At 40.9% G+C, this 24115-nt stretch overlaps 1 protein-coding gene across 1 annotated transcript in view; it reads left to right on the top strand.

The window, feature by feature from the left end:
* The window catches only part of LOC129266556 (uncharacterized), a 168080-nt gene that overhangs the window by 58221 nt on the left and 85744 nt on the right, over positions 1–24115 (top strand). Inside the window, exons 46-69 of the mRNA XM_064104193.1 lie at positions 506–667; positions 1879–2046; positions 3404–3637; positions 4061–4219; positions 5219–5515; positions 6176–6322; positions 7158–7259; positions 7960–8136; positions 8492–8743; positions 9350–9652; positions 11389–11572; positions 12430–12581; positions 13048–13176; positions 14863–15009; positions 15627–15824; positions 16221–16416; positions 16858–17063; positions 17575–17814; positions 18504–18707; positions 19500–19667; positions 20758–21040; positions 21466–21713; positions 22390–22527; positions 23349–23538. Coding sequence (XP_063960263.1) covers positions 506–667; positions 1879–2046; positions 3404–3637; positions 4061–4219; positions 5219–5515; positions 6176–6322; positions 7158–7259; positions 7960–8136; positions 8492–8743; positions 9350–9652; positions 11389–11572; positions 12430–12581; positions 13048–13176; positions 14863–15009; positions 15627–15824; positions 16221–16416; positions 16858–17063; positions 17575–17814; positions 18504–18707; positions 19500–19667; positions 20758–21040; positions 21466–21713; positions 22390–22527; positions 23349–23538 — 4684 coding nt within the window. The remainder of the gene's footprint in view (positions 1–505; positions 668–1878; positions 2047–3403; positions 3638–4060; positions 4220–5218; positions 5516–6175; positions 6323–7157; positions 7260–7959; positions 8137–8491; positions 8744–9349; positions 9653–11388; positions 11573–12429; positions 12582–13047; positions 13177–14862; positions 15010–15626; positions 15825–16220; positions 16417–16857; positions 17064–17574; positions 17815–18503; positions 18708–19499; positions 19668–20757; positions 21041–21465; positions 21714–22389; positions 22528–23348; positions 23539–24115) is intronic.

Below are 24115 nucleotides of genomic sequence, written 5' to 3'. Positions count from 1 at the left end.
TCCATGTAGGGGCACATCTGGCTCGTGGCCCCCCCCCCCCTGAGAGGCCCAAAAAAATTTTTTAGCGGAATATGCCATGCATACGCAAGTGAGGACTTTTTTGCTTGTCAAATTTTTCCTGTACAAAATGCCCGCCCTTTTGGAAAATCCTGGATCCGACCCTGGATAGCGATGTTGTATTGACAGTTACACAACATCTGCTCTTGCGACAATTGCTCTGGCCTTCATTTCGTCTAAGATGTACATGTAGGGTTAGGGTTGCAATAGGGTTTTATGTTAGGTTTAGGATAGGGTATAGTGTTAAATCCAGGGATGGAGTTGGTCATTCGATTAGTGTGTAGACTTTACGGCGTAGTAGTTGTCGCTGGAACAAATTTCATGGAACCATATTGACAAGGTAAAGAGCAACATTATCTATAATTTTTACCTTTGAAAAGAGGTTTGTCAGCTGCTTCACTTCCTTGTTTCAATTAATTTTCAACCTAAACTATGTTCCTTCTGACAGGTCATTACTGCCCACGAGGGAGCCCTTCACCTATCCGCTGTATTTCCGGCGAATACCAGGATGATGTCGGCCAGTCTTCCTGCAAGGACTGTCCCGCTGGGTTCTTCTGTGATAGCACCATGGAACCAGTCGTTCTCTTCAATGATTCTTACTGTCCACAAGGTAAGGCATATGTGACCTGCCACCCCAAGACAACAATAAGTTTGCCCAAAATGAATTTTGAGAATCTTATTGAGCTTGATGAAACGCATCCTTGTGGAGCGTTGTGGCCCGGTGGATTAGTCTTCGGACTTTGAAACAGAGGGTCGTGGGTTCGAATCCCAGCCATGGCGTAATTTCCCTCGGCAAGAAATTTATCCACATTGTGCTGCACTCGACCCAGGTGAGGTGAATGGGTACCCGGTAGGGTTTATTCCTTGAATGCTTTAGCGCCTATATGGCCGCTCAGCTACAGCCGGGTAATAATAATATACCATGTATACATGTATTTCAGCGCCTTGAGCACATAATCAATGTGGATTTGGCGCTTTAGAAATACTCTATATTATTATTATTATCCTAAGCTTTAAAATGATATATAACCTGTCGAAAGTGACCAAAAATGACCCACCAAAGTACTTCTTTGAATGTCGGCGTGTCGTGGTCTAGTGGTTCTGGCTCTCGTCTTTCAAACAAAGGGTCGTGGGTTCGAATCCTAGCCATGGCGTGTTTTCCTTCAGCAAGAAATGTATCCACACTGTGCTGCACTCGACCCAGGTGAGGTAAATGGGTACCGGCAGGAAGAAATTCCTTGAAAAAGCTGTGCGCACCAGAATCTAGACTACCTTAGCCGGGGTAATATAGGAGCGCCTTGAGCACCTAGCAAGGTGGATACGTGCACTATACAAATCCTATATTATTATTAATGTAGAAGATATTCAGTGAGAGCTTCAAAAGAAAATAAGGAGAAATTAAGTTTTGAGGTTCTGGTTTCACTCAAGCATGAGATGTTGACCAGTGCAATCTCTACAAAACTTCCAAGCCATCTGGCAAAAGATGAATTAAAAAAAAATGATAACTCCTCTTTTATTTAACTTTGCAACTTTAGATCTTTATGAAGAAGAAAAGTTACTCTTTGAAATAAGCTATGTTTGCTATGGTTTCCACGCAGTCAAGCCTAGCTTATAGTGGCAACCACTGCAACCTTCTAAAAATCGATATGTATTAATAGAAAATGCAATTTTGTTCAATATTCTGCTTGTCAGTTATACCTATATTATTATTGCATTTTCGTTGTTAATGTGTTTATGAAAAAGAGTCGCAGAAACCAATAAATGAAATGAAATGTTTTTACTAATGATTATTAAAATAATCCCTCCTCCTTTGTGTGTTAGGTTACTACTGCCCTCTGAATACGGAGTATGCCACACAGTATGCCTGCCCTCAAGGAACCTTCAACAACCTGACCCACAGGATAGAGATAGGTGATTGTCAACAGTGCTCTGGAGGGTTCTACTGCGATCAGGAAGGTCTTGAAGAACCGGTTGCACCTTGTACTGCAGGTATGGTATTGAGTTGGCAGGGTTGTTACATGATGGTCAAGGTTGTTTTTTGATTGGCAGAGGAATTGGGAAGGGAGCATTAGACGGATTTAATGAATTCTAGGGAATTGGCAGCCATGCTCTGGAAGTTTCTCGAAGGTCTTGAAGAACCAGTTGCACCTTGTACTGCAGGTATGGCATTGGGTTGGTTAGGAATGGCAAGGTTGTTCCGTGATGGTCAAGGTTGTTTCTTGATGGGCTGAGGTATTGGGAAGGGAGCATAAGAAAGATTTATGAATTATAGGGGATTACCAGCTATGTTTTGGAGGTTTCTCTGCGATCAAGAAGGCCTTGAAGAACCGGTTGCACCTTGTACAGCAGGTATGGTATTGAGTTGTTCCATGATTGTCAAGGTTGTTTCTTGATGGGGGAAGGTATAGGAAGAGAAGAATTAAAAGGAATATATGGTTTATGGATGATTGCCATCCATGCTCCGGAGCATTCTACTGTGATCAAGATGGTCTTATGGAACAGGTTGCACCTTGTAAGGCAGCTATATTTCACCATGCCAGTGGTTTGGAGGTTTGGCAAGGGTATTGATGGGAGGGGTAAAGACAGGTCTTGTGGTTCGATGATTGCAAGTCATTCTCTGAGTTCTCACTGTTCCAAAGGCCTTAAAGTTCTAAAATGGGTGGTTCATGGGTCAGCAAGATGTGCCCCAAAGGCAACTACTGCAATCGAGAAAGCAGTGAAAGAGCAGCTACACCATGTACAGCAGGAATGTTTCGTAGTTTGTTGAGGGATGGCAAGGTTGTTTATGGGTAAGAGTTTTTATGTGATTTATAGATGATTGCAGTAGCTGCGATCAAAAAGATCTTGAACAACTGGTTGCACTTTGTACATCACGTACAGTATTGAGTTGGAAAGGTTGTTCAAGGATGTTTTAGTGCTTAGATGTGTCTCGTAGTAGCAAAAGTTTGGCTCAGTAGAAATATGCCAAAGAAATGACACTAATTCAAATTGGGTTGTTATACCACATTCTATCTGTTGTTCTTTGCTTAAGTAAAATAAATCAAGTCTATCACTAATATTGAAATAATAATAATAACTCATTTTTTCCCCAGGGTAGCCACTTCAGCTGTAAGCTATTCTTCCAGCTGACCCCTGTCTAGCATAATATGTAATCGTTAGCCTTCTCTACCCCATCACAGCAAGTGTCTGGCAAGAAGGTAGAAGGTTCCATGCGAGTAAATCTTTGCTTTGACTCGACCAGGGAATTGAACCTATCATCTCCCGTTCATTAGGCATGCACTCTAACTGCTGAGCGACTATTTCCGGTTACTCTTTGATAATTTCATTTTCTTTAACCATCTATCAGGATACTACTGTAAACTTGGATCCAACTCCTCCACACCTACATTCGATGATGACAACAACGAATGTCCCGTCGGTCATTACTGCGTCGAAGGGTCAGCGCAACCCCAGGCATGTCCTCCGGGCACCTACAATCCGTCGGTTAGACGCGAGGCGGTCAGCGAGTGCCTGAACTGCACCGGTGGACGATACTGTCCGGACTATGGCATGAATACGACCGGACCCTTATGTAATGCTGGTGAGTCAGAGTTAGTAGACGGGGGGTGGGTTCCGTCTGGAATTTAGGAAAGTAGCCAATTCTTGTATCAGTAAAATGTAGACTGCCTTGTAGAAGAGAAGTCTCTTGCTTCAAATATGCAAATAATGAAATAGTTTTCTGAAAGGCATTATGAAATCCTCCCAAATAATTTAGAGACAAAATGGAAAACAGACCATGAATGAGAATTAAACTAACTTGGTATAAGACCAAGTGTAGTGCAGACTTACATGTACATGTACATGTAGCGGAAATCACACAGAAATTGATACATGTAGTAGGCCAAATGGATATAAATGAACACCATCTGAAAAAGTTCAGCCCATGCGTTATTAGACTACCTGAGTAATAGAACATCTGCTGGTAGAGCCAGTGAATATAAACCCATTTCCTCACCTTGTTTAGGTTTTTACTGTGAATCTGGAGCCGATATTGCAACCTTCGTGCAGTGTCCCACTGGAAGCTACTGCCCGGAAGGATCTACTCTGCCTAGTCTATGTGATCCAGGCTCTTGGTCGGATCAACCAGGTCTTACCGCTCAGGATGAATGCTTCAACTGCACAGGTAAAGCAGAGTTTCGATTCTTTAAGTCTGTTTCTGTAGACTATATGTGTGGAGACTACAACACATCAAAAATACATGGATATTCACAGTTTTCTCCTAACTGTAACAATTATTATTAAAATGTTAACATTTACCTGCAACATTAAATATAGGATCACTATCCTTGTCTTAATCACCATCATTATCATCCTCATCATCACCACCATCAATTTCATCCTGTTTTTCCCTCCACCTCTTCTTCCTCTGCCACCTTATAATCATCATCATCAACATCTTTGCCATAATTGTTTTTCTGACCCCAATCTTCACCACAACTGACCACACATTGATTTCATTATATTTGTGTTTGCGGGTGCGTCGTGGTCTAGTGGTTTTGACTCTCGCCTTTTAAACAGAGGGTCGTGGGTTCGAATCCGAACCATGGCATGTTTTCCTTCAGCAAGAAATTTATCCGCACTGTGCTGCACTCAACCCAGGTGAGGTGAATGGGTACCCGGCAGGATTCACTCCTTGCATGCACTGGGCGCCGGTGATGGTAGCTCGAGCTAAAGCCGGGGTAATAATAGCAGCGCTTTGCATCCTCAGGCAAAAGCGCTTTATAAATACAGCTACAGTATTATTATTATTATTGTTATAATTATTCTTCATCACTGTCGTCATTGTCATCATCATTCTCAACATCATTATCACAAGCATGTTTGTCATGTAATCAACATTACCATCATTGTCATAATCATTCATTATCATTTTCTCTGTTTTTACTACAAAACTGATTGATTAAACACTCTATTCTCTCCTATACTTCCATATACACTCTGTGCTGCACTTGACCCAGGTGAGGTGAATGGGTTACGGGCAGGATTAATTCCTTGAATGCACTGAGCGCTGAAAGGCACCTCGAGCTTAAGCCGGGGTTATACATGTAACAATGCACCTTGGAATAGATTATTTCTAGATAAATGGCGCTATATAAATGCTTGTTATTATACTCCCCCACAGCCGGTTTCTTCTGCCCAGCGAGCGGCCAAACCGCCGCCACCGACGAATGCTGGGGCGGTTGGTACTGCCCCGTCGGTCAGAGCCAGCCCAACCCTCCCGGCTACCTCTGCCCGATCGGAGTCCACTGTCCCAACGGCAGCGAGATCTACCTCTCGTGTCCCAGCGGATTCTACGCTAACTATTCTGGAGCGTCGGAGTGCCATGTGTGTCCCGAGAGGTACTACTGCACCCCCGTTGGCCCCGCTAACGCCTCGATGAATGCTCAGCCGTGCCCTGCAGGATACTACTGCCCTGCCGGTGAGAAATATTTGTTTTATGAGAAGCATCTATATTGCTAGTCTAATCAAACTCTTGTGACTTACATGTACATGTACAGTATGACCAAGTGCCTGTATTTGCAGTAAATGATGGTTTCATGAGAAAAGAGACATGTAAAAACATATCTATTTTTGTCGTAGTGTATTATTGTGATATTGGAAAGCTGTATATGTAAAATGCAAAGAGCAGTTTTTATTGACTATGTATATGCTACATTATATAAGCACCAGTTTATTTTTATTATTATTGTTATTATTAAGTCTTCAAATGTCATTGTTCATTTACATCTGGTACAACTACCTACATTTTAACTATATTTTTATGACATGAAATCTAAGCTGAAAAATTATCACACTGAAGATTGCCAACACAAATAAGTACATGTGGGACAGTGTATTATTATTGCTTGGAAAATGACCCACCATCAGGCTGGAATGTCATGCTTACTGCATTTTGCTAATTTCTCATCAATTACACAATTTATTCTGGAATCCTTTGGCACATATTTTTATTCCTACATGTACATGCAAACACTTGGATTATCATTTGATTGGAGTCTGTACAAACACATTTTGAAATTGTTATCACAACTGGCATTTGTCTTTAACTGAATTTCCTTATATGATTGATATTTCTTAGGCACTGGTCTTGACTGGCAACCATGTCCAGCTGGTACCTATAGCCCTGATGAAGGGTTGGCTAGACAAGGAGAATGTCTGCCATGTGACGGTGGTCAGTACTGTATGGGATCTCATCTCACGGAAACATCAGGGAACTGCTCTGCAGGTAAGCAAAAATATTTCATATTAATAGTTTTAGTTTCCATTGGTTTCAGTGGGTATGGCCTGTATTCTGAACTTGGGTTTGATTTAAACTCTAGTCTAAATTTGTGGTTCAACTAGGGATATCCATTTGTGACAAATCTTTCATACTACAAGTTCGACTTATCAGCTCATCCGTTGCTCAGATCGTTCATAACTGTCCTAGGGACGAAACTTAATAAATTTTCTTTGCTGTTATAGCCTAATGAATGAGTACATTTTCCCATAATTTTAGCACAGGGTTAGACCATTGCCTAGGTTAAACCGGACTTTAGATTATGGGCCTCTTTGTTAGTTTGCAGATGCAACCCCCCAGTTATTCTTTGTCTTTTTTTTCCAAAAAGTACTGGCTACTTTCTGGTATTCTTCTAGTATTTTACTGGTAAAATGTGATCTGAATTTGCTTTCTAACTGAACCGGGGCCCGTTGCAGAAAGAGTTGCGATCAAACGCAACTCAAAATATCTTGCGCAACTTGTTTTTCAGCCAATGAAGCACCCGTATTCGGGACTTGTGCTTGATATTTTGAATTGTTTTTAAATGCAAGTCTTTCTGCTACAGACCCCAGAAGGGGGGATTATTATAGGAGCTTAGCCAAATTCAACACAGAAAGTTTGATCTTAGTCTAGACTTGTCTCAATCCCCAACAATTGCTTTAAATGTCAATCACTGTCTGTGTTTCAGTATACTAAAAACATTTTGTTTTTGCACAGCATGTTATTACATGTAGTTTATGTATATTTGAATTTTAATGTTAATTCATTAATTTTGTTTCCCCACCCTCCCTTCTCCTTTCCTCAGGTTACTACTGTACGTCTGGTGTCGACAGGCCAGACCCTGGGGCAGACAACGAGACCTTGGTCAACTCAACATGTGCTTGCCCGGAACAGACATACTTCACCGGTAAGGACTTACTCCTCTCCTCCCTTCTTCCCCCAAGATTGATTTAAAAAAATCTAGTGTTCAAATATTTGCAAGGAAACAAACCTATCCCAGGTTGAGCACTGTGATTTCAATACAATACATTATCAGCATTTATGTAGTGCTCGTTATTCAAATGCTTCAAATACCATATTGCCATAACTGTTTTCCATTGCCTGAAGCACCTTTGTCCTGGACAAAGTTTGTGAATCTTTTTCATAAATCTCACCCCACGTCCCATTGCCTTTGTTATGAAGAGATTTGTTTGAATGGTTGTAAGTGGACTACAAGCCTTGTGACCACTAAATTTTCTCTGATTATGTTAAGGACAGCCTGGCTCTAGTGGGTAACCATTTATTGAGGCTGTGGAACGGGGTCTCTTATTAAGATTTTCTATATGGTAAGCCCCCCCCCCCCCCATTTTCAAAGCCGTTCCACAAATTAAACATCCCTGGTGCAGAGCCACATGATATTCTGTAAGCCATTGTCCTTAAAAGATATTTAAAACAAATTATTTGCCAGCTCTTGCATCCTCAAATTCAATGCAGTTTTTTCTTGAGTTACCCATTAGCTCCTTTGCATGAAGGTGATGGAATTATGGAAGAATTTTATAGGATTATTCATAATAATATCCAAGTAAGGTTTCAAAATTGACTGACCTTTCCTCTTTACTCTTGACCAGGTGAAGGAGGAATCTGTCCGATCGGTCATTACTGTCCTGAGGGGTCATCTCTCCCGATCCCATGTGAGGCCGGAACCTACAACAGTCTCACGCAACAGTCTGAGTGTATGGTGTGTCCCGAAGGTTACTACTGCATGGTCAATGCTACAGAGTTCTCTAGTACACCATGTCTGCCAGGTAAGTTGGTTAAGATCCTTGAGGAATCCATCTTATTGTAGGATACCTTGAACCTACACCAGTCTAACATAGCAGGCTGAGTGTATGGTGTGTCCCAAAGGGTACTGCATGGCCAATGCTACAGAGCTATCTAGTACACCATGCATGCCTGGTAAGTTGGTTAAGATCCTTTAGAACTTCTTCTAGCAAATCATAGGATAAAAATGTTGAAATACTTTTCATCCACTGTGGCTTTATTTTCCCCAATTCATGCTATATCTGTCAAACAATATCTGATGTAAACTATCCTTGTATTTTACCTTCTTTGCACCTTGATCAAAGTCTATTGAAATGATATAACTATTTTTCCCTTCAGGTCAGTACTGTCCCAACGGAACGACCCATGCCTACGAGTTCCGCTGCCCACCAGGAACCTACCAACCCCAGTACAATGCCAAGTCAATGGAGGAGTGCCTCGCCTGTCCTGGAGGTCGCTACTGCGCTGGGTACGGTAACAGTAACTACACAGGAGAGTGTGACGAGGGCTGGTACTGCACAGAGAGCGCCTACACTCTAAACGGGACCGACAACGGAGGAGAGTGTCAACCAGGGTTCTACTGTCCAATGGGTAGGTTTCTTCTAGTTCTGATTTATCTTGTAATCATGCCGCTGGCGTCAATTTGTCCCTAATTCATATAATTTTTCTTTCTTGTATCTTGCTCCATTCTCCTTTCTTCCTGACTACTCTCTTCTATTAACTTGACCCTTCTCTCATTTAATTGGTCCAACGCTGTGTTTTCCTATTAGAATAATTTTCTTTGGTCTACCTTACCTGCTGGCCTTTTAAGGTGTGCCTCATGAGTGATTTCATGTTGAACACCATGCTATAATTTTTACTGTCACAGTTAGTTTTCTTTCTATCAGTCTGAATAAAGGTACATGTACATTGTGATTTATGTGGTACATACTGTTTACCATTCGGATACACTACCAAATGATATATGTTTGTCCATTCATGCAATGAGGACCACTTTTGGTAGGTGTGCAAAAACTAGTCAGGCCATTCTGTGCCCTTATTAGTCTTTGGCAGTGTGGACAGGGAATACTCACAACTTTTACAAGGTCGGTCACCTTGGTATTCCTGGCCTGTCCGAGTTCTACAGCCACTGCAGTTCTATTAGCCTTGCATACTTTATTGACTTATACAATATCTGCTTGAATTCTTTGCTTCTAGGCTCTGATGCACCTGTCCCATGCACCCCTGGCTCCTACTGTGACATTGCCGGCCTTCCTGCTCCCACGGACTTGTGTGCTCCAGGGTTCTACTGCACCCTTGCTGCGACCATGCCCACGCCCCTGGACGGATCGACTGGAGATGAATGCCCGGCTGGGTTCTACTGCGGGGAGGGATCTTCGTATCCTCTGGCCTGTCCCCTGGGCACGTACAGCCCCTCCCTTAGGAATGAGAACATCACAGACTGTCTGGATTGCACACATGGACAGTACTGCGGAGATCATAATCTGACAGCGCCCTCAGGTGAGCAGGAGAAGAGAATCTTCTATTTAGTTGCTTCGTTTTTCATTTTCCTAGAATCATATAAGTATGGTTATCATGTCACTTAATACACTGTTCAATATACATGTATAGGGGAAGGCGGGGTAAGTTGTGACACTTTTTGCATCTTGCATGTTAGAATTGATATGACTAATAATATTGTAGAAATAAGTACCTAGCCTTTAGATTTGATTCTTGGGAAATATTTTTCACCTATATATAGTATTACTTTCTACCCCCACACTGAAAGTCACTGTGACCTTTGAAAAAACGATGTCCCAACTTGCCCCATCTATGGGGTAAATTGTGCCACCTTCTGGGGTAAGTTGAGCCATAAAAACTATGTACAAATTGTATGCGTTAAGAGCCTTCATGTCATTTTTTAATTTTAAGTCTTTTCACTGGCTAATTCTCTATAAATACTAACATCCTAAAAAGTAAAAGAATTGACATGTGAATTTGCTCCTTTCTGCCTGCATATCAATGGCTTTTTAAGTTTTTTTTTTATTATTATACATTACCATAAGAATTACTATGGCTCAACTTGCCCCATGTTGGCTGGCTCAAATTACCCCAGACGGAACTTAATGCCATATTTTCACATCCACACATTTCTTATGCATCCATCATCTAAAAGACTATGACAAGAATGAGAATCCATACCTGGACTAACAATATTGTTCTTATTTCTTTATTATATTCAAAGACGTGTGCTGGTAAAAAGCACTTACATGTATCTATTTCACACCCTTTTTTACTTTTTTTGCTGAAATTTGTATTTTTCCCTCTAAAAAATTACTTTTTGTTTCATAGTTGCAAACAATGTGGTCGGGTTAAGGGTTATGTAATGAGTCATCAATATATGACACCACCACAATGTCTGACTCATTCATTATTGGCCTGGGGGTGGTGGCTCAACTAGCCCCTATGCTCAACTTACCCCGCCTTCCCCTACACTTTGGTTTTTAAAACAGAATGAGTGTGAGAGGTGAAGGGGAGGGGAGAGAGAGAGTTACGGATTTGAATGGTTGGGGAGGGGAATTTGCTTGATTGTTTCAGAAAGGGAGTGAGTACATGTATCTATATGTTAGCTTTTTTCATGTGTCTGGAGAGAGAGAGAGTGATGTACATGTACCACTGTAAATATATTGCTTGACAGACATTTAGAACTAGATCTAAAGGACTATAAATTCCAAGCATACCATTACCTATTTGTTGAGCAAAATCATTACAGAAACTTATGGGCTATTCCACGGTTACTCAGTTTACATTTGGAGACACCTTGACTCATACTTGGAGCTGTAACTCCATTATTATTGATAGGAACTAAACATCTCTTTATCACAACAAAGTACGCAGTCTGACTATCCTTTGTATAAAAACAAAACTTGGGAAATTTTATTATGCTCCTGGCAAATCTTTGAAATGTGTCGGTTACTCATGTTACATGATTTGGACATGCATAAAATGAAAAGTGGACATAAGTAAAAAGTGTCATCATACAAGGCTTTTATGAAAGTTGATTATTTCCAATTCAAAGAAGTATATTAGGGAGACAAACTTTGTATATAATTCAAAAATAAAGAACACATGGTTTTTACTAGGGGTGCAGATAAAGTGGTTACTCACGTTACGGTACAGATGGGCTATATGTACAAAGACACATTGAGCTCATGTCCACCAACCTATGGAATTGCCCTTATCTTTCTCTCTCTCAGGTAACTGCAGCCAAGGATTCTACTGTACACCCGGCCAGCAGGTAGCGGATGCAGCCCCTTGCCTCGTTGGCTACTACTGTCCAGAGATGACCTTTGACCCCATCCTGTGTCCAAGCGGAACTTACCAAACTGAAGAAGGCCAGTGGACGTGTGATACGTGCCCAGAGGGGTACTACTGTGATAAGTAAGGAGTCATTCTAGTGATATTGATTAATTCTTAAAGAGAGTGGCAAGTTGGGTGGAGAAAGGAAGAAGAGAAAAAGTGACTGAGTGAGAAAATGCAAGTGGGATGGAAAGTGAGAACACACCGTGTCATTGCTAACTCTGTCAAATTCTTTCAAGTCAAATAGTGGCCAGTGAGCAAGTCTTATAAGAGGCTTTGTATTTTGTTGTTTAATACCTCTTACAGTTTATTACTCGTATTTGTTCTATGTTGAATTGAAGGTACCCCTTCTACATGTATAGGACCACTGGTAATTTGATGTCAACATTTCTCACTTAACCCTTTCCATGCGTACTTCGCACCAATGCACACTCGGTGCCAAGCAAACTTTGCATTTGACGTTCAAACAAACAATGCATTTTTTCTCTCCTGAAAATAATTCAGCACAGAGGGCTTCATGGCCCAGCGCATAACAAATTAATAGTTTGGATTTTCTATAGAACTTTTACCATAACAGTTCTTGTAATTTATACAAGTCATACATGTAACTTGCTGAAGATAATATTAAATAATGGTAGAACAATGTACATCTCACATACTGATTTCGATCAATTTCATCATTGACATCATTATTTTCCCTCTTCTTTTTACCATCATGATCATGATCATCATGATTACCATCATTACCATCATCATCATCATCACTGTCATCACCATCATCATCATCACCATCATCATCATCATCATCATCATCATCACTGTCATCACCATCATCATCATCACCATCATCACCATCATTTTCTGTCTCTGGCAATTGATTTGCATTTAATATTGGCAGGAAAAATAGTAATGATATATTGGTTTTGTCTTTTTCTTAGTTCAAACGGTGTTGTCACAGCAAACATCACTTGCCCAGCTGGCTACTACTGCCCAGCGGGTACTACCAGAGCCGATGAATTCCCTTGCCCTACCGGCACCTACGGCAATGAGACGGGATATGCACGGGAATCGCAGTGTACCGCTTGTACAGGTGAGGAAAGAAAGCTACCTCTTCTTTTTCTTTTTCTTCTTCCTCTCATTTTTCTTCTTTTGTTTTCTTTTTCTTCTTCTTCCTCTTCTTCTACTTCTACTTCTTCTACTAGTTCTTCTTCCTCTTCTTCCTGTTCATTTTGCTGTTGTTTTTCTTCTCCTTCTCTCCTTCTCCTCCCATTACACTCATCTGTGATTCGTGGAGTATTTGCCCTAACTCTTGGAATATTTCTAGAATTCCATTCTGAGCCAACCAATATACATGTAATATAAATATTTTGGTTTTACAGGTAATTTCTTTATACTTATTAATTCAAAAATTAAAATGTGTTTCCTTTCAGTGTTTTCAAACAACATAACCATTATATACCCCTGATACCTTATTGTTATGAAGAAGATGCTTTGTTTTTGTCATAGATGTACAACAAGATAAAATAAATAATTAATTCCAACATGTTTTTATCTAGGTGGTTATTACTGTGAAGAGGTAGGACTGACCTCACCCAGTGATCTCTGCAACGCTGGATATTACTGCAGACAGTACGCCAACACATCTACACCGGAGCTAGGATATGATGCTGACGTCTGCCCTGCAGGTGAGTTGACTTCTTTATTAACATGAACATACCAAATAATAAATGAATTACAATATTTAGAAATGATTGAAATGATATCTATATTGAAAGAAACAATGAACAAACAAACAAAAAAGAAAGTCATGTAGTTATAGATTTAAATTTATTACAGAGGATCACATTGTGCTTGAATAAAGAGAATATTGATCTCAAACTTTTTTAATATAATGTCAATGTTGGGTGAATTTTGTTGGCCTAGGATGATTAAATGGAGGCCCCGTGTAGAGGAGAATCACCACCTTTGCACGTTAAGAACCCACTGCACTATTCGTATAAGAGTAGGGGGAAACCCCGGTGTAGTGGTCCACCTGCACTCCCCCCAATCAGTTATATCGGGAGGAGAGACCTGCGGGTCACAGTGATTAAGTTCGCTTTTCGCCTCCCAGGCACAGGTGACGCCAAACAAATAATGATAATAATAATCATTGTTGTTATCCAGTTTCATGAATTTCTTATGAATCTCTTTCTTCGAAATGTGTTCAAGCTCTTCAATATCATATAAAGATCGGTTCCTAATATGACCACTGGAATATACATGGACATGTATGTGTTTTGTACAACCTCTCTGTATAAAAGCCTCCTTCTGTGACCCCAAAGAAAGGGTTCCATGACATTTGCCCAGGTGACAATTGATCCGCTGCAAATTCCACTCATTAACCCTAATTCTCCCGGGGGGGGGGCATTATGGCCCCCCCCCCCTCGACAATTTTCGCGATATATCTGCTGCGCAAAATTTTTTGACCTCGCCGCTCACTGACTTTTTACTTTCAAGTCTCGCGCAAATTTTGAGACCAAATTTGTGACGCCCGGGTACGCGGTTACAACATTACGCAACATTATGTAAGTGCATGTCAGACCCAAAATTGCTCATAAACGTGATTTCATGTACAAATCCAATGCAAATTGTGTATTTGGCCAAAATTCATAAATGTATCATTATTTCTACTTTTAATGATTAAACTTGATTAATTTTGCCTTGTTTATGATTAGAATTAAGTCTGGAACGATTTCCATCGAAAAAACAATAAAAAACAAAAAGTAAAAAAACAAAGAAATACATAAGAAATAAAAAAACAATAAAATACATAAGAAATTGGTCTTGGTACCAGAATTTTTTTCATTCACAATTGTTAGGAATGCTATAAAGAATATTTTCACCCAAAAATATCATTCTAGGAGCTTTATTTAGTGAATCAGAGCAAAAAGTATGATTTCATGAATAAATTAGCATAATTAATTCATATAAAATAAAAATATATAAATTCAGTGAAATTTACCAATGCAACTGCGTAGATTACGTCATTCTCTACCATCATGCAAATTTTCATTGTGATCACGCAATCCACGGCTGAGATCTTAAGGGGGGACCATAATGCCCCCCCCCCCCCCCCCCGGGAATGACAAGAATCAAAATACCCCGGGAGATTGAGGGTTAATGGAATGACCAACTTCAAGCCTGGATTGAACACTATACCCTATCCTAAACCTTACCCAAATCCTAACATAATACCCTATTGCAATCCTAAACCTAACCCTGCATCTTAGACGAAATAAAGCCCAAGGCAATTGTCGCTGGAGCAAATGTTGTGTCACCGAAAACAGAGAACCTGAATGTAATGAACGTTGGATTTTTATTTCATATTTTAGGTTTTTACTGTCCCGAAGGCACGGCCGAGCCGTACCAGTGCCCCGCCGGTACTTTCAGCAATCAAATGGGTCTACACAATGTTACGCAGTGTACACAGTGTCTAGCAGGATACTACTGTGAGAGTGTCAATCTCACTGACACTGAAGGTAAGGTGTTATTTAGTCTTGGTGTTATTACTTGTACACAGTGTCTAGCTGGATACTACTGTGAGAGTGTCAATCTCACTGACACTGAACGTACAGTACATGTAAGGTGTTTTTTAGTCTTGGTGTTATTACTTGTACCCAGTGTCGAGCTGGATACTACTGTGAGAATGTCAATCTCACTGACACCGAAGGTAAGGTGTTGTTTAGTGTTGGTGTTATTACATGTGGTGTTATTACATGTGATGTTGGATTAGTTTGTGTGTACTGTCTTGCTGGATATTACTGTAGATTAGATTAGCTTGTGAAAGGCTTGTCAGTTCTTCACTTGACCATTCTCTAATGCTGTATATGCACACATAAGTTTGAAGTCTCCCTTCACTTATTAAAACTTCTTTCTCTATCTATACCTTTGCCAGGAAAGCTCACTACATTTGTCCATCCTATACTGCTGCATCTGAGCACATCAGTTTTAAGTCCCCCTCCATCGTTTAAATTCTCTTTCTCCATTTAGGCCTATACAGAAAAAACTCACTACCTTTGTCCTTTCTTTACTGCTTGATACTAAATTACACACATCGGTTCTAAGCCCTCAATTATTAAAATCTTTCTCCGTTCAGGCCTCTGCCAAGAAGGGTTCTACTGCCCTCTGGGGTCTTCGTCACGCACAGAGATGACCTGTACTGAGGGTCACTATTGTCCCGAGGGGTCGCCTTCACCTACTGGATGTCCAGAGGGGACCTTTAACCCCTACCAAGGTCAGATAGAGGTCGGTAACTGCACTGATTGTACGCCAGGCAGTTACTGCGAAACACAAGGTCAGTATATTATTGCAATGTATCATTTCTAACTATCCACCCCACAACCAATATTAAGTCACAAAAATTAATTTTGAGATTTTAATTAAAGATTAATACCAGTTCTGGTAACAGTCTCAAAATGAGTTCGAACAGAATCCAATGAAATTACCACCAAAGTATTTGTAAGAATAAAAAATATGTGCCAAATATCTCTGGAAGAAAATATACAATTGCTGAGAAATGAGCATAATAAGCACTGAATTCCATCAAATGTTGGTATTTTTCGGAGCAATAGTAATACATGTTTATTAATCTTGACATTATAAAAGCTGTTTGCCTTTATGTGTTAATTATTTGGTGTTAATCCATTTTCTGACTGGTATTGATTTTTCATTTGGTCAATTTATTTTCTAGGTCTTGTTGAGCCAACTGGTCCATGCGAGCCTGGGTACTACTGTCCGGCCGGTCAGAACTCATCCAGACCATACGACTACCCATGTTCGGTCAGTCATTACTGCCCGCTCAACTCCACCGAGCCACTGCTATGTGAGAACGGAACATACATGAATCAGACGCATGCATCAGAGTGTTTCATTTGCCCCGCGGGATGGTGAGTCCTGAGTAGTACATGTATAGATGATGGTGATGATGGGGGTGATGATGATGATGATGGTGGTGATGAGGATGATGATGGTAATGATGGTTGAGAAAATGATGATGATCATGATGATGGTGACGATAGTTATGATGACATTTATGATGATGGTGATGATGATGTTGGTGATGGTGATGTCTATGCTCCTGATGATGATATTCTTAATTTGAAAGAATGCAGTATCAAAACAGGAGTTGACTGATGATCATACTGTAGCAATTCCATGAATTATTAAGTTGTAACCTTGCCCATTGCAGTAACCGTTTCCCTGGAGACCTCTTACTCATGTATCCAGAGGGCTACTACTGCCTAGACGGAACCGGTATCTACTGGCAGCCTTGCCCCCGTGGGACCTATAACAATGATACTGATCCCTCTATATATTTCCTATTCCAGGTATTGTGTTCTTGGGGACCTCATAGCGATGTGTCCGGAGGGCTACTACTGCCCGGACGGAACCGGTATCGACTGGCAGCCTTGCCCCCATGGGACCTATAACAACGATACTGGTCTCTCTGAAGAGCTAGAATGTAGGCAGTGTCCTGGTGGTTATTACTGCGGAGAGATGGCTCAGACTGATTTCATAACAGAATGTGATCCAGGTGAGTTTGGGTAGCTTTTAAGTATTATTATCATTGATACAGGTACCTGTTTTGCTAGGAATTAGAATTATAAAAATTGAAAAAATAATCTTTAAATTACGTGGGGAGGGTGCTCGGGCGATTTTGCCCCTGAAATCGTCAAAAGAGCTCTGTAAAATCACTGCACTATAAACTTTGGCTTATCTAATGTCACAGATTTAGGCAGCTGGTTGTAGGAAGCAGTTGCCGAAAATAAAAATTAAATTATTTTTTTTGCCTGGTTTCAGCGACCTCTCTTATAATGCGACTAGATATCAGTACTTCACAAACTCGCAGATTGGATTTGATGGGACAGGTTTATGGAACTGACGTTTCTTCGAACAATTCTGACTCATATTTTCCAAGGATTTGTAAAAAAAAAAATCATTCAAAAGAAGTTGAAAAGAAATTTGTATATGTTGCCAATCTAAAGCAATACACAGTCCATTCATCCTTTTGGAACATCCTTTCATTAATGTCCCCCTTCTTCCAGGGTTTTACTGTGAATACGGCGTAGACAGAGCCGACCCCAACGGCAACAACAACTCCACCCTGGTGAACGCATCCTGCGCCGTCCTCGGCGAGCACACCGGCGTCGGCGGCATCTGCCCCGAGGGGTCCTACTGCCCTCGTGGGTCCAATCAACCGATAGAATGCGAGGCTGGGTCGTACGCTAACACTACAGGATTAGACACATGCTGGGATTGTCCTGCTGGGTACTACTGTCTTGAAGGTAAGTGTGATCTGTATGGTGGGAATATTGAGATATCAACTATTACAGACCTGCCAACCAGTACGTTTTGGGCGTATTTAGTACGTTTTTGCAATAAAAATTCGGCAGTACGTTTTTCCTTTAAAAAATACGTTTTTGTAAAGAAAAAACCAAAAAAAAAACAATATATACATTTTTTTTTACAAACCGTAATTTATTTAAAAAAATCATCTCTATATGTCTCTATTTCATAAAACTGACACAAATATGTTTATTAGATCAATTTAATTTCAGGGTAACTTGGTTTTTTTGTCAATCATTTTGTTAAAACCAGGCTTAGATATACACATGTTTCAATGTGTTTTTTTTTCATCTGCAAGAGCAGTGCGCATTTTTGCCTGCATGCAGCTTGAGCGCCATGATGAGCAAGTGCGCCACATATTTTATTATGAAATGCACTTTTTTGTGGAAAACATGATTACATGTACTGTAGCAATCAGTAAAGTCAGTGGCAGACCGTGACCTGGAGGAGACAAAGCATTGGAGGGGCACAGCATTGTTCACAAACAATACAGTACACCTCCAATCATTGTCTCCCCTGGGTCACGGTCCGCCACTGAGTAAAGTATTTGACTTTATTACTACATGTATATTAGCATGGGCATCTCAATCATCCCTACAAAGCATAGTACTGTGAACATCTATTGCAGGCGCTGTCACCTACGAGGACACGCCCTGCCCAGAGGGTCACTATTGTCCGATCGGCACGACTTCCATCTACGAGAACCCCTGCCCGGACGGGACGTACTACAACACTACACACGCTACTGAGATGAGTGACTGTATTGCCTGTCCAGGAGGATATTACTGTGAGATTGATGGACTTGGGTACCCAACGGGACCTTGCTCTCCTGGTAAGGAAAGGGGTGATGATGATAATGGTGGTGGTGGTGGTGGTGGTGGTGGTGATGATGATGATGATGATGGTAATGATGGTGATGATTATAATGGTGAAGATGATTATGGTGGGAATTGTGATGGTAATGATGATGATGATGTTGATGATAATGATGGTGATGATGGTGATGATGATGCTGCTGATGATGATGATGATTGTGGTGGTGATAATGATGATGGTGGTGATGATGATGATGATGATGGTGAAGATGATGATGATGATGATGATGATGGTGATGATGATGATGATGATGATAGTGATGTTGGGGATGATGGTGGTGGTAGTGGTGATGATTCTGCTGATGATAATGGTGATGATGGTAATAATGATGCTGATGATGATGACGAGGATGATTGTGATGATGATGGTGATGATGATGCTGCTGATGATGGTGGTGGTGATAATAATGATAACAGTGATTATGATGATAATGTTGACAATGGAAATGATGATAGTGATGATGGTGGGGATGACGATGATGGTGATGATGGCGACTGTTGATGATGACTGATGATTATGATCATGGTGACAGCAATGATGGTAACGATAAAGATACATGTTGTAACATAACAATTAATGTTGATGATAGTGAAAAAAACAATATGGTATTGAGAAACGCAATGCTACATGTATAACTATTTCTTTTCTGGGATCCTTTTATATACATGTACTTGTTCTCACCCTCATCTTATAAAACTACTATCATAAACTGCTACATGTATATCATTTCACTTTCTGCCAACTTTAGGTTGGTACTGTTCCGGTAACTCCTCATCGTCCATGACGACGACCCACGGGGGAGAATGTCAACCCGGTACCTTCTGCCCTGAAGCTTCCTACGCTCCTACTCAATGCACTCCAGGGATGTACTGCCAGACCGCTGGGCTGGACACACCGACTGGTAACTGCTCCCAAGGTGAGAAGATAGACTAGATTGGTGGATTTGTAATAGTGACCATAAAAAATAATTTTCGTATAGCAGACCTGCTAACCAGTACGTTTTTGCAACCAAAATACGTAATTGCGAAATCGTAATTTGAGAAAAATCATCTCTATTTCATAAAAAAATTACACAAATATTGTTATTAGATAAATTTAATTTCAGGTAACTTGTTTTTTTTCAATCACTTTGTTAAAACCAGGGTGAGATATACACATGTTTAAATTGTGTTTTTTTCATCTGCAAGAGCAGTACACATTTTAGCTTGCATGTAGCTTGAGCGCAGCGATGAGTGAGTGCGCCATGCATTTTATTATGAAATACACTTTTTTGGGGAAAAATACATTTTTTTTAAATCACAGAATACAATTTTTCATTCCCAGAGGTTGGCAGGTCTGATATAGGGAAATTATCTTGAGAAGAACCTGTCTTTTTTGTGTTCCCCTTTGGTTGTCACAAATTGAGAGGTTTCATAGTATATAACTTCTTCTTGTGGAGTGTTGTGGACCAGTGGATTAGTCTCGGGTCTTTGAAACAGAGGTCGTGGGTTCAAATCCCAGCCCTGGCGTAATTTCCTTCAATAAGAATATGCAACATTTATACAGCGCCTTATACAATGTTTCTAAGTGCTGAATATTCTTACCCTGGCTTTAGCACGGCTACCCTGATAGGACGCTCGAGCATTCAAGGAATTTGTTCCTACCGCTTACCCATTTGCTTTACCTGAGTGTAGAGTGGCAAATGTCGATAAACGTCAAAAAGGACGTGAGTGCTGCTGTGGAATTCGAACCCCAGACCTTGCGCTTCAAAGTCAAGAGACTTATCCACTGAGCCACAACACTTTTACAGAATAAATTGATCCACAATGTGCTGCACTCAGTCCTAGTGAGGTAAACGGGTTTGAGGAAGTAATTCCTCAAAAAGCTGTGAGCACTGGAATCTGTAGCCTAGCTTAGCCAGGGTAATGTACATGTAGGAGGGCCTTGAGCGCCTAACAAGGTGGATGTGTGTATATTCGTTGTCTATTATAATTCTTGTTCATCTTCATCTATCTTCTTTTTTTCAGGATTCTACTGCACCCTTGGCGCATCGGATCCCGACCCACGGGACAACAGCACCGGGGCCATCTGCCCTGTAGGTCACTACTGCCCCGAGGGTAGCCCCGCTCCGATCCCTTGCCCCACTGGCCACTACCTGGATTCTGAAGAGAACAGTGCTATGGGCGACTGCTTGTCCTGTCCATTGGGCGAGTTCTGTCCTGGTGTGGGACGGGAGACGTCGGCTGGACAGTGTGATGCTGGCTTCTACTGCCCAGGTGGACAGAATGTATCTGCACCAGCTGAATATGTGTAAGTATAGCTGTTCTTTGCTTTGTCTTGTAATGATAATAATAATATCAAACATGGTACGATCTGTTTGCATTATCTGATATGGATTTTTGTATTGTTCAAAGACTTAAACACCTCAAATATCTACATGCTCTCATCCTATTTTACCCTGAACATCAATAACTGTAAGGGGAAATCTGAAATATTTCATACTTTTCTTCTAATGTTCACTTGAGATAAACATATCGGTATACCAGCTTAGCCGGGGTAATATAAGAGTGCCTTGAGCACCTAGCAAGGTGGATACTTGCACTATACAAGTCCTATAATATTATTATCATTATTATTATTATCATTATTGTTATTATATAGAGTGTAGGAGAACATTTACTCTGATTGCTAATTGGTCCAATTTAATCTGTGATCCCCCCCCTTTTTATCTACAGCTGTCCTGAAGGCTACTTCTGCGAGGCGGGAAGCTTTGAGCCTCAGATCTGCGAGAACGGCACCTTCCAGAACGAGATCGGCCAGAACTCCTGCAAGCAATGTCCAGCTGGGTACTACTGCGACAACACACTGGCCCCGGTCGTCCTCAACATCACTGGCCTATGCCCATCCGGTCACTATTGTCCTGCGGGAACGAGATACGCTGTCGAGTTCCCCTGCCCGATCGGAACATTCAATAACCAAACAGGTAAGAGTTCCTTCTCGAATCACTTCACCCTTCATGCCTAGTGAATTGCATCTTCCTTTGCCATTGACAATGGTGGCACAACATTTGCTACTGCGACTTTAGCTCTTGTCATACTGTCTCAGAGGGCATGGGGTTAGAGTCAGGATTGTAAATTGGGTTGGAATGATGCAAAGATAAGGATTAGGGTTTATTTAGATTTGGAGGATAGGTGTTATGTTTTGGCATTACGTGCAGATTTTCCATCTGAGCAATTGTCGCAGGAACAGATGTCATGGAACCTTAAAAACATCCAGATTTTAAATAGTGCATGGTTCTATTGTAGCGCAACTTAACTTGACTTTGATTGACTGAGAAGCACAGATGTCTGACTGATAATGGTAATTGCTGTCAGATACAGCATACTTTGTTGCAAAATTATTTGCCAAGTAGCTGGTGAATAGTAAACCCATGGAATGGTACATAACTTATTATTCCTTAAGTTTGGATTTTTTTTTCTCAATAATGTAGGATTGACAGAGTAGATTCTTTGCAGCCCTTGTCTCCGTAATTATTATTTTCCTTTTGAATATTGATTTTGTGAATACTGTAGGATTGACGGAGATGAGCCTTTGCAGCCATTTCCTTGGTGGATATTACTTATTTTCCTTTTGAATTTTGTTTTTTGTCAATACTGTAGGATTGACAGAGGAGAGTCTTTGCAGCCCATGTCTTGGTGGATATTACTGCCCCACCCCGGGGATGGTTTACCCCGAGGAGGAGTGCGATGCAGGGTTCTTCTGCAAGCAGTACGCAAACATCTCAGCACCGGACCAAGGTAAAGAACTTTGACCTTCAATCATTGCGTATATGAAATAATGAAGTAAATGGTGATGATGGTGCTGATGATGATGGTGATGTTGTATTAGTGTTGGTGATCTGAGAAGAAGTGGTTGTGTGTAGGCTAAGAAATAAATTTACATATTTGGGGTTGGGGAAGCTACATGTACTTCTCACAACCAACTTTCTAAACTTTGCATCATTGGATAAGCGCTAGCAATTCAGTGATTGGGGATTCTCTTGGGTCTTTTTTTTTTCCCCAGGGTTCTTTTAAGCATTTTAGGGGCAAAATGTGTATTTTTTCCCCTGATCGTGTAGTTACATGTAGTAGTGGTCGTGTCATAACTTTCCTATTCTCATCCGATTTTAATGAAAGTTTAGCGTTAAACTTGTTTGATCTAATGTATTTTCACATGAACCTTTTTTTTTGTTGGGATGAACTTCCCCTCTAATTCTCCTCTAGTGGGTGCATAGTGGTCTAGTGGTTCTGACTCTCGCCTCTCAAACAAGAGGGTCGTGGGTTCCAATCCTAGCCATGGCATGTTTTCCTTCAGCAAAAAAATTATCCACACTGTGCTGCACTCGACCCAGGTGAGGTGAATGGGTACCCGGCAGGATTCACTCCTTGCATGCTCTGAGCGCCGGTGATGGTAGCTCGAGCTAAAGCCAGGGTAATTATAGGAGGCACTTTGTATCCTCAGGCAAAAGCACTTTATGAATCCAGCTATTATCATTATTATTATTATTAATTCCCTAATAACCAGATTATGATAATCTACTCCTCTCACCATCTCCATCTCATCCACCCCTATTTAACAGGTGATGATGCCAATGAGTGCACCCCCGGTCACTACTGCCCCCAGGGGACCACCGACCCTGTCCCCTGTCCTAAGGGCTCCTTCAGCAACGAGTATGGCTTACAGGCCGAAGGAGACTGCGAGCTGTGCACGCCAGGCCACTACTGCTCGGAGATCGGACAAACCAACACCTCTGGATTGTGCTTCGAAGGGTAGGTTTGAGAAAATTTGCTTTTAAACCATTCAGTGTCGTGCAAGGTTTTAATTCCAAGGCCGGGTTCAAGGTCACGACAACACTATTTGACACCAAGAACAAGGACTAGGCCATGTAAATTTCCTCAAGGATCACAACACTGTAAATGACTTTCCCTAAAAAGATACCGGTAGGTCTATTGGCTTATTTGTGAGCATTATCCAACCTCATCCCAGCTACATGTATGTCCAAAGACTTATCTCAAGGCCATGGTAATTGGTATTACAGAAAGTTGATTATTTTATGGAATAGCCCTTCTGTATTTACCTCTTTGTGGCTGGGTTGATAAAACCTTGTATCTCAAAATTTGAATATTTTTATGACAGCTCAAAATAAGCTAGATTCTAGAGTTATAACATGGACAGCAACCTCCTTTTGCCTTGAAAGAGTTCTTCACAGGTATCAGGAGACTGTTTTCAGGCGATATGAGACTGCCACCGTTGCTTTATATTTAAAATACAGCCTTTTCTAAGCTGCCCTCAAAATTTTTGAATTTTGAGGTACAAGGTTTTATCAGTCCAGCCACGTTGTACTGT

This window comes from Lytechinus pictus, chromosome 8 (genome assembly GCF_037042905.1).
Source record: "Lytechinus pictus isolate F3 Inbred chromosome 8, Lp3.0, whole genome shotgun sequence".
NCBI lineage: Eukaryota > Metazoa > Echinodermata > Echinoidea > Temnopleuroida > Toxopneustidae > Lytechinus > Lytechinus pictus.
Note: the sequence above shows the minus strand (reverse complement) of the source record. Positions and strands in the feature narration are given on the sequence as shown.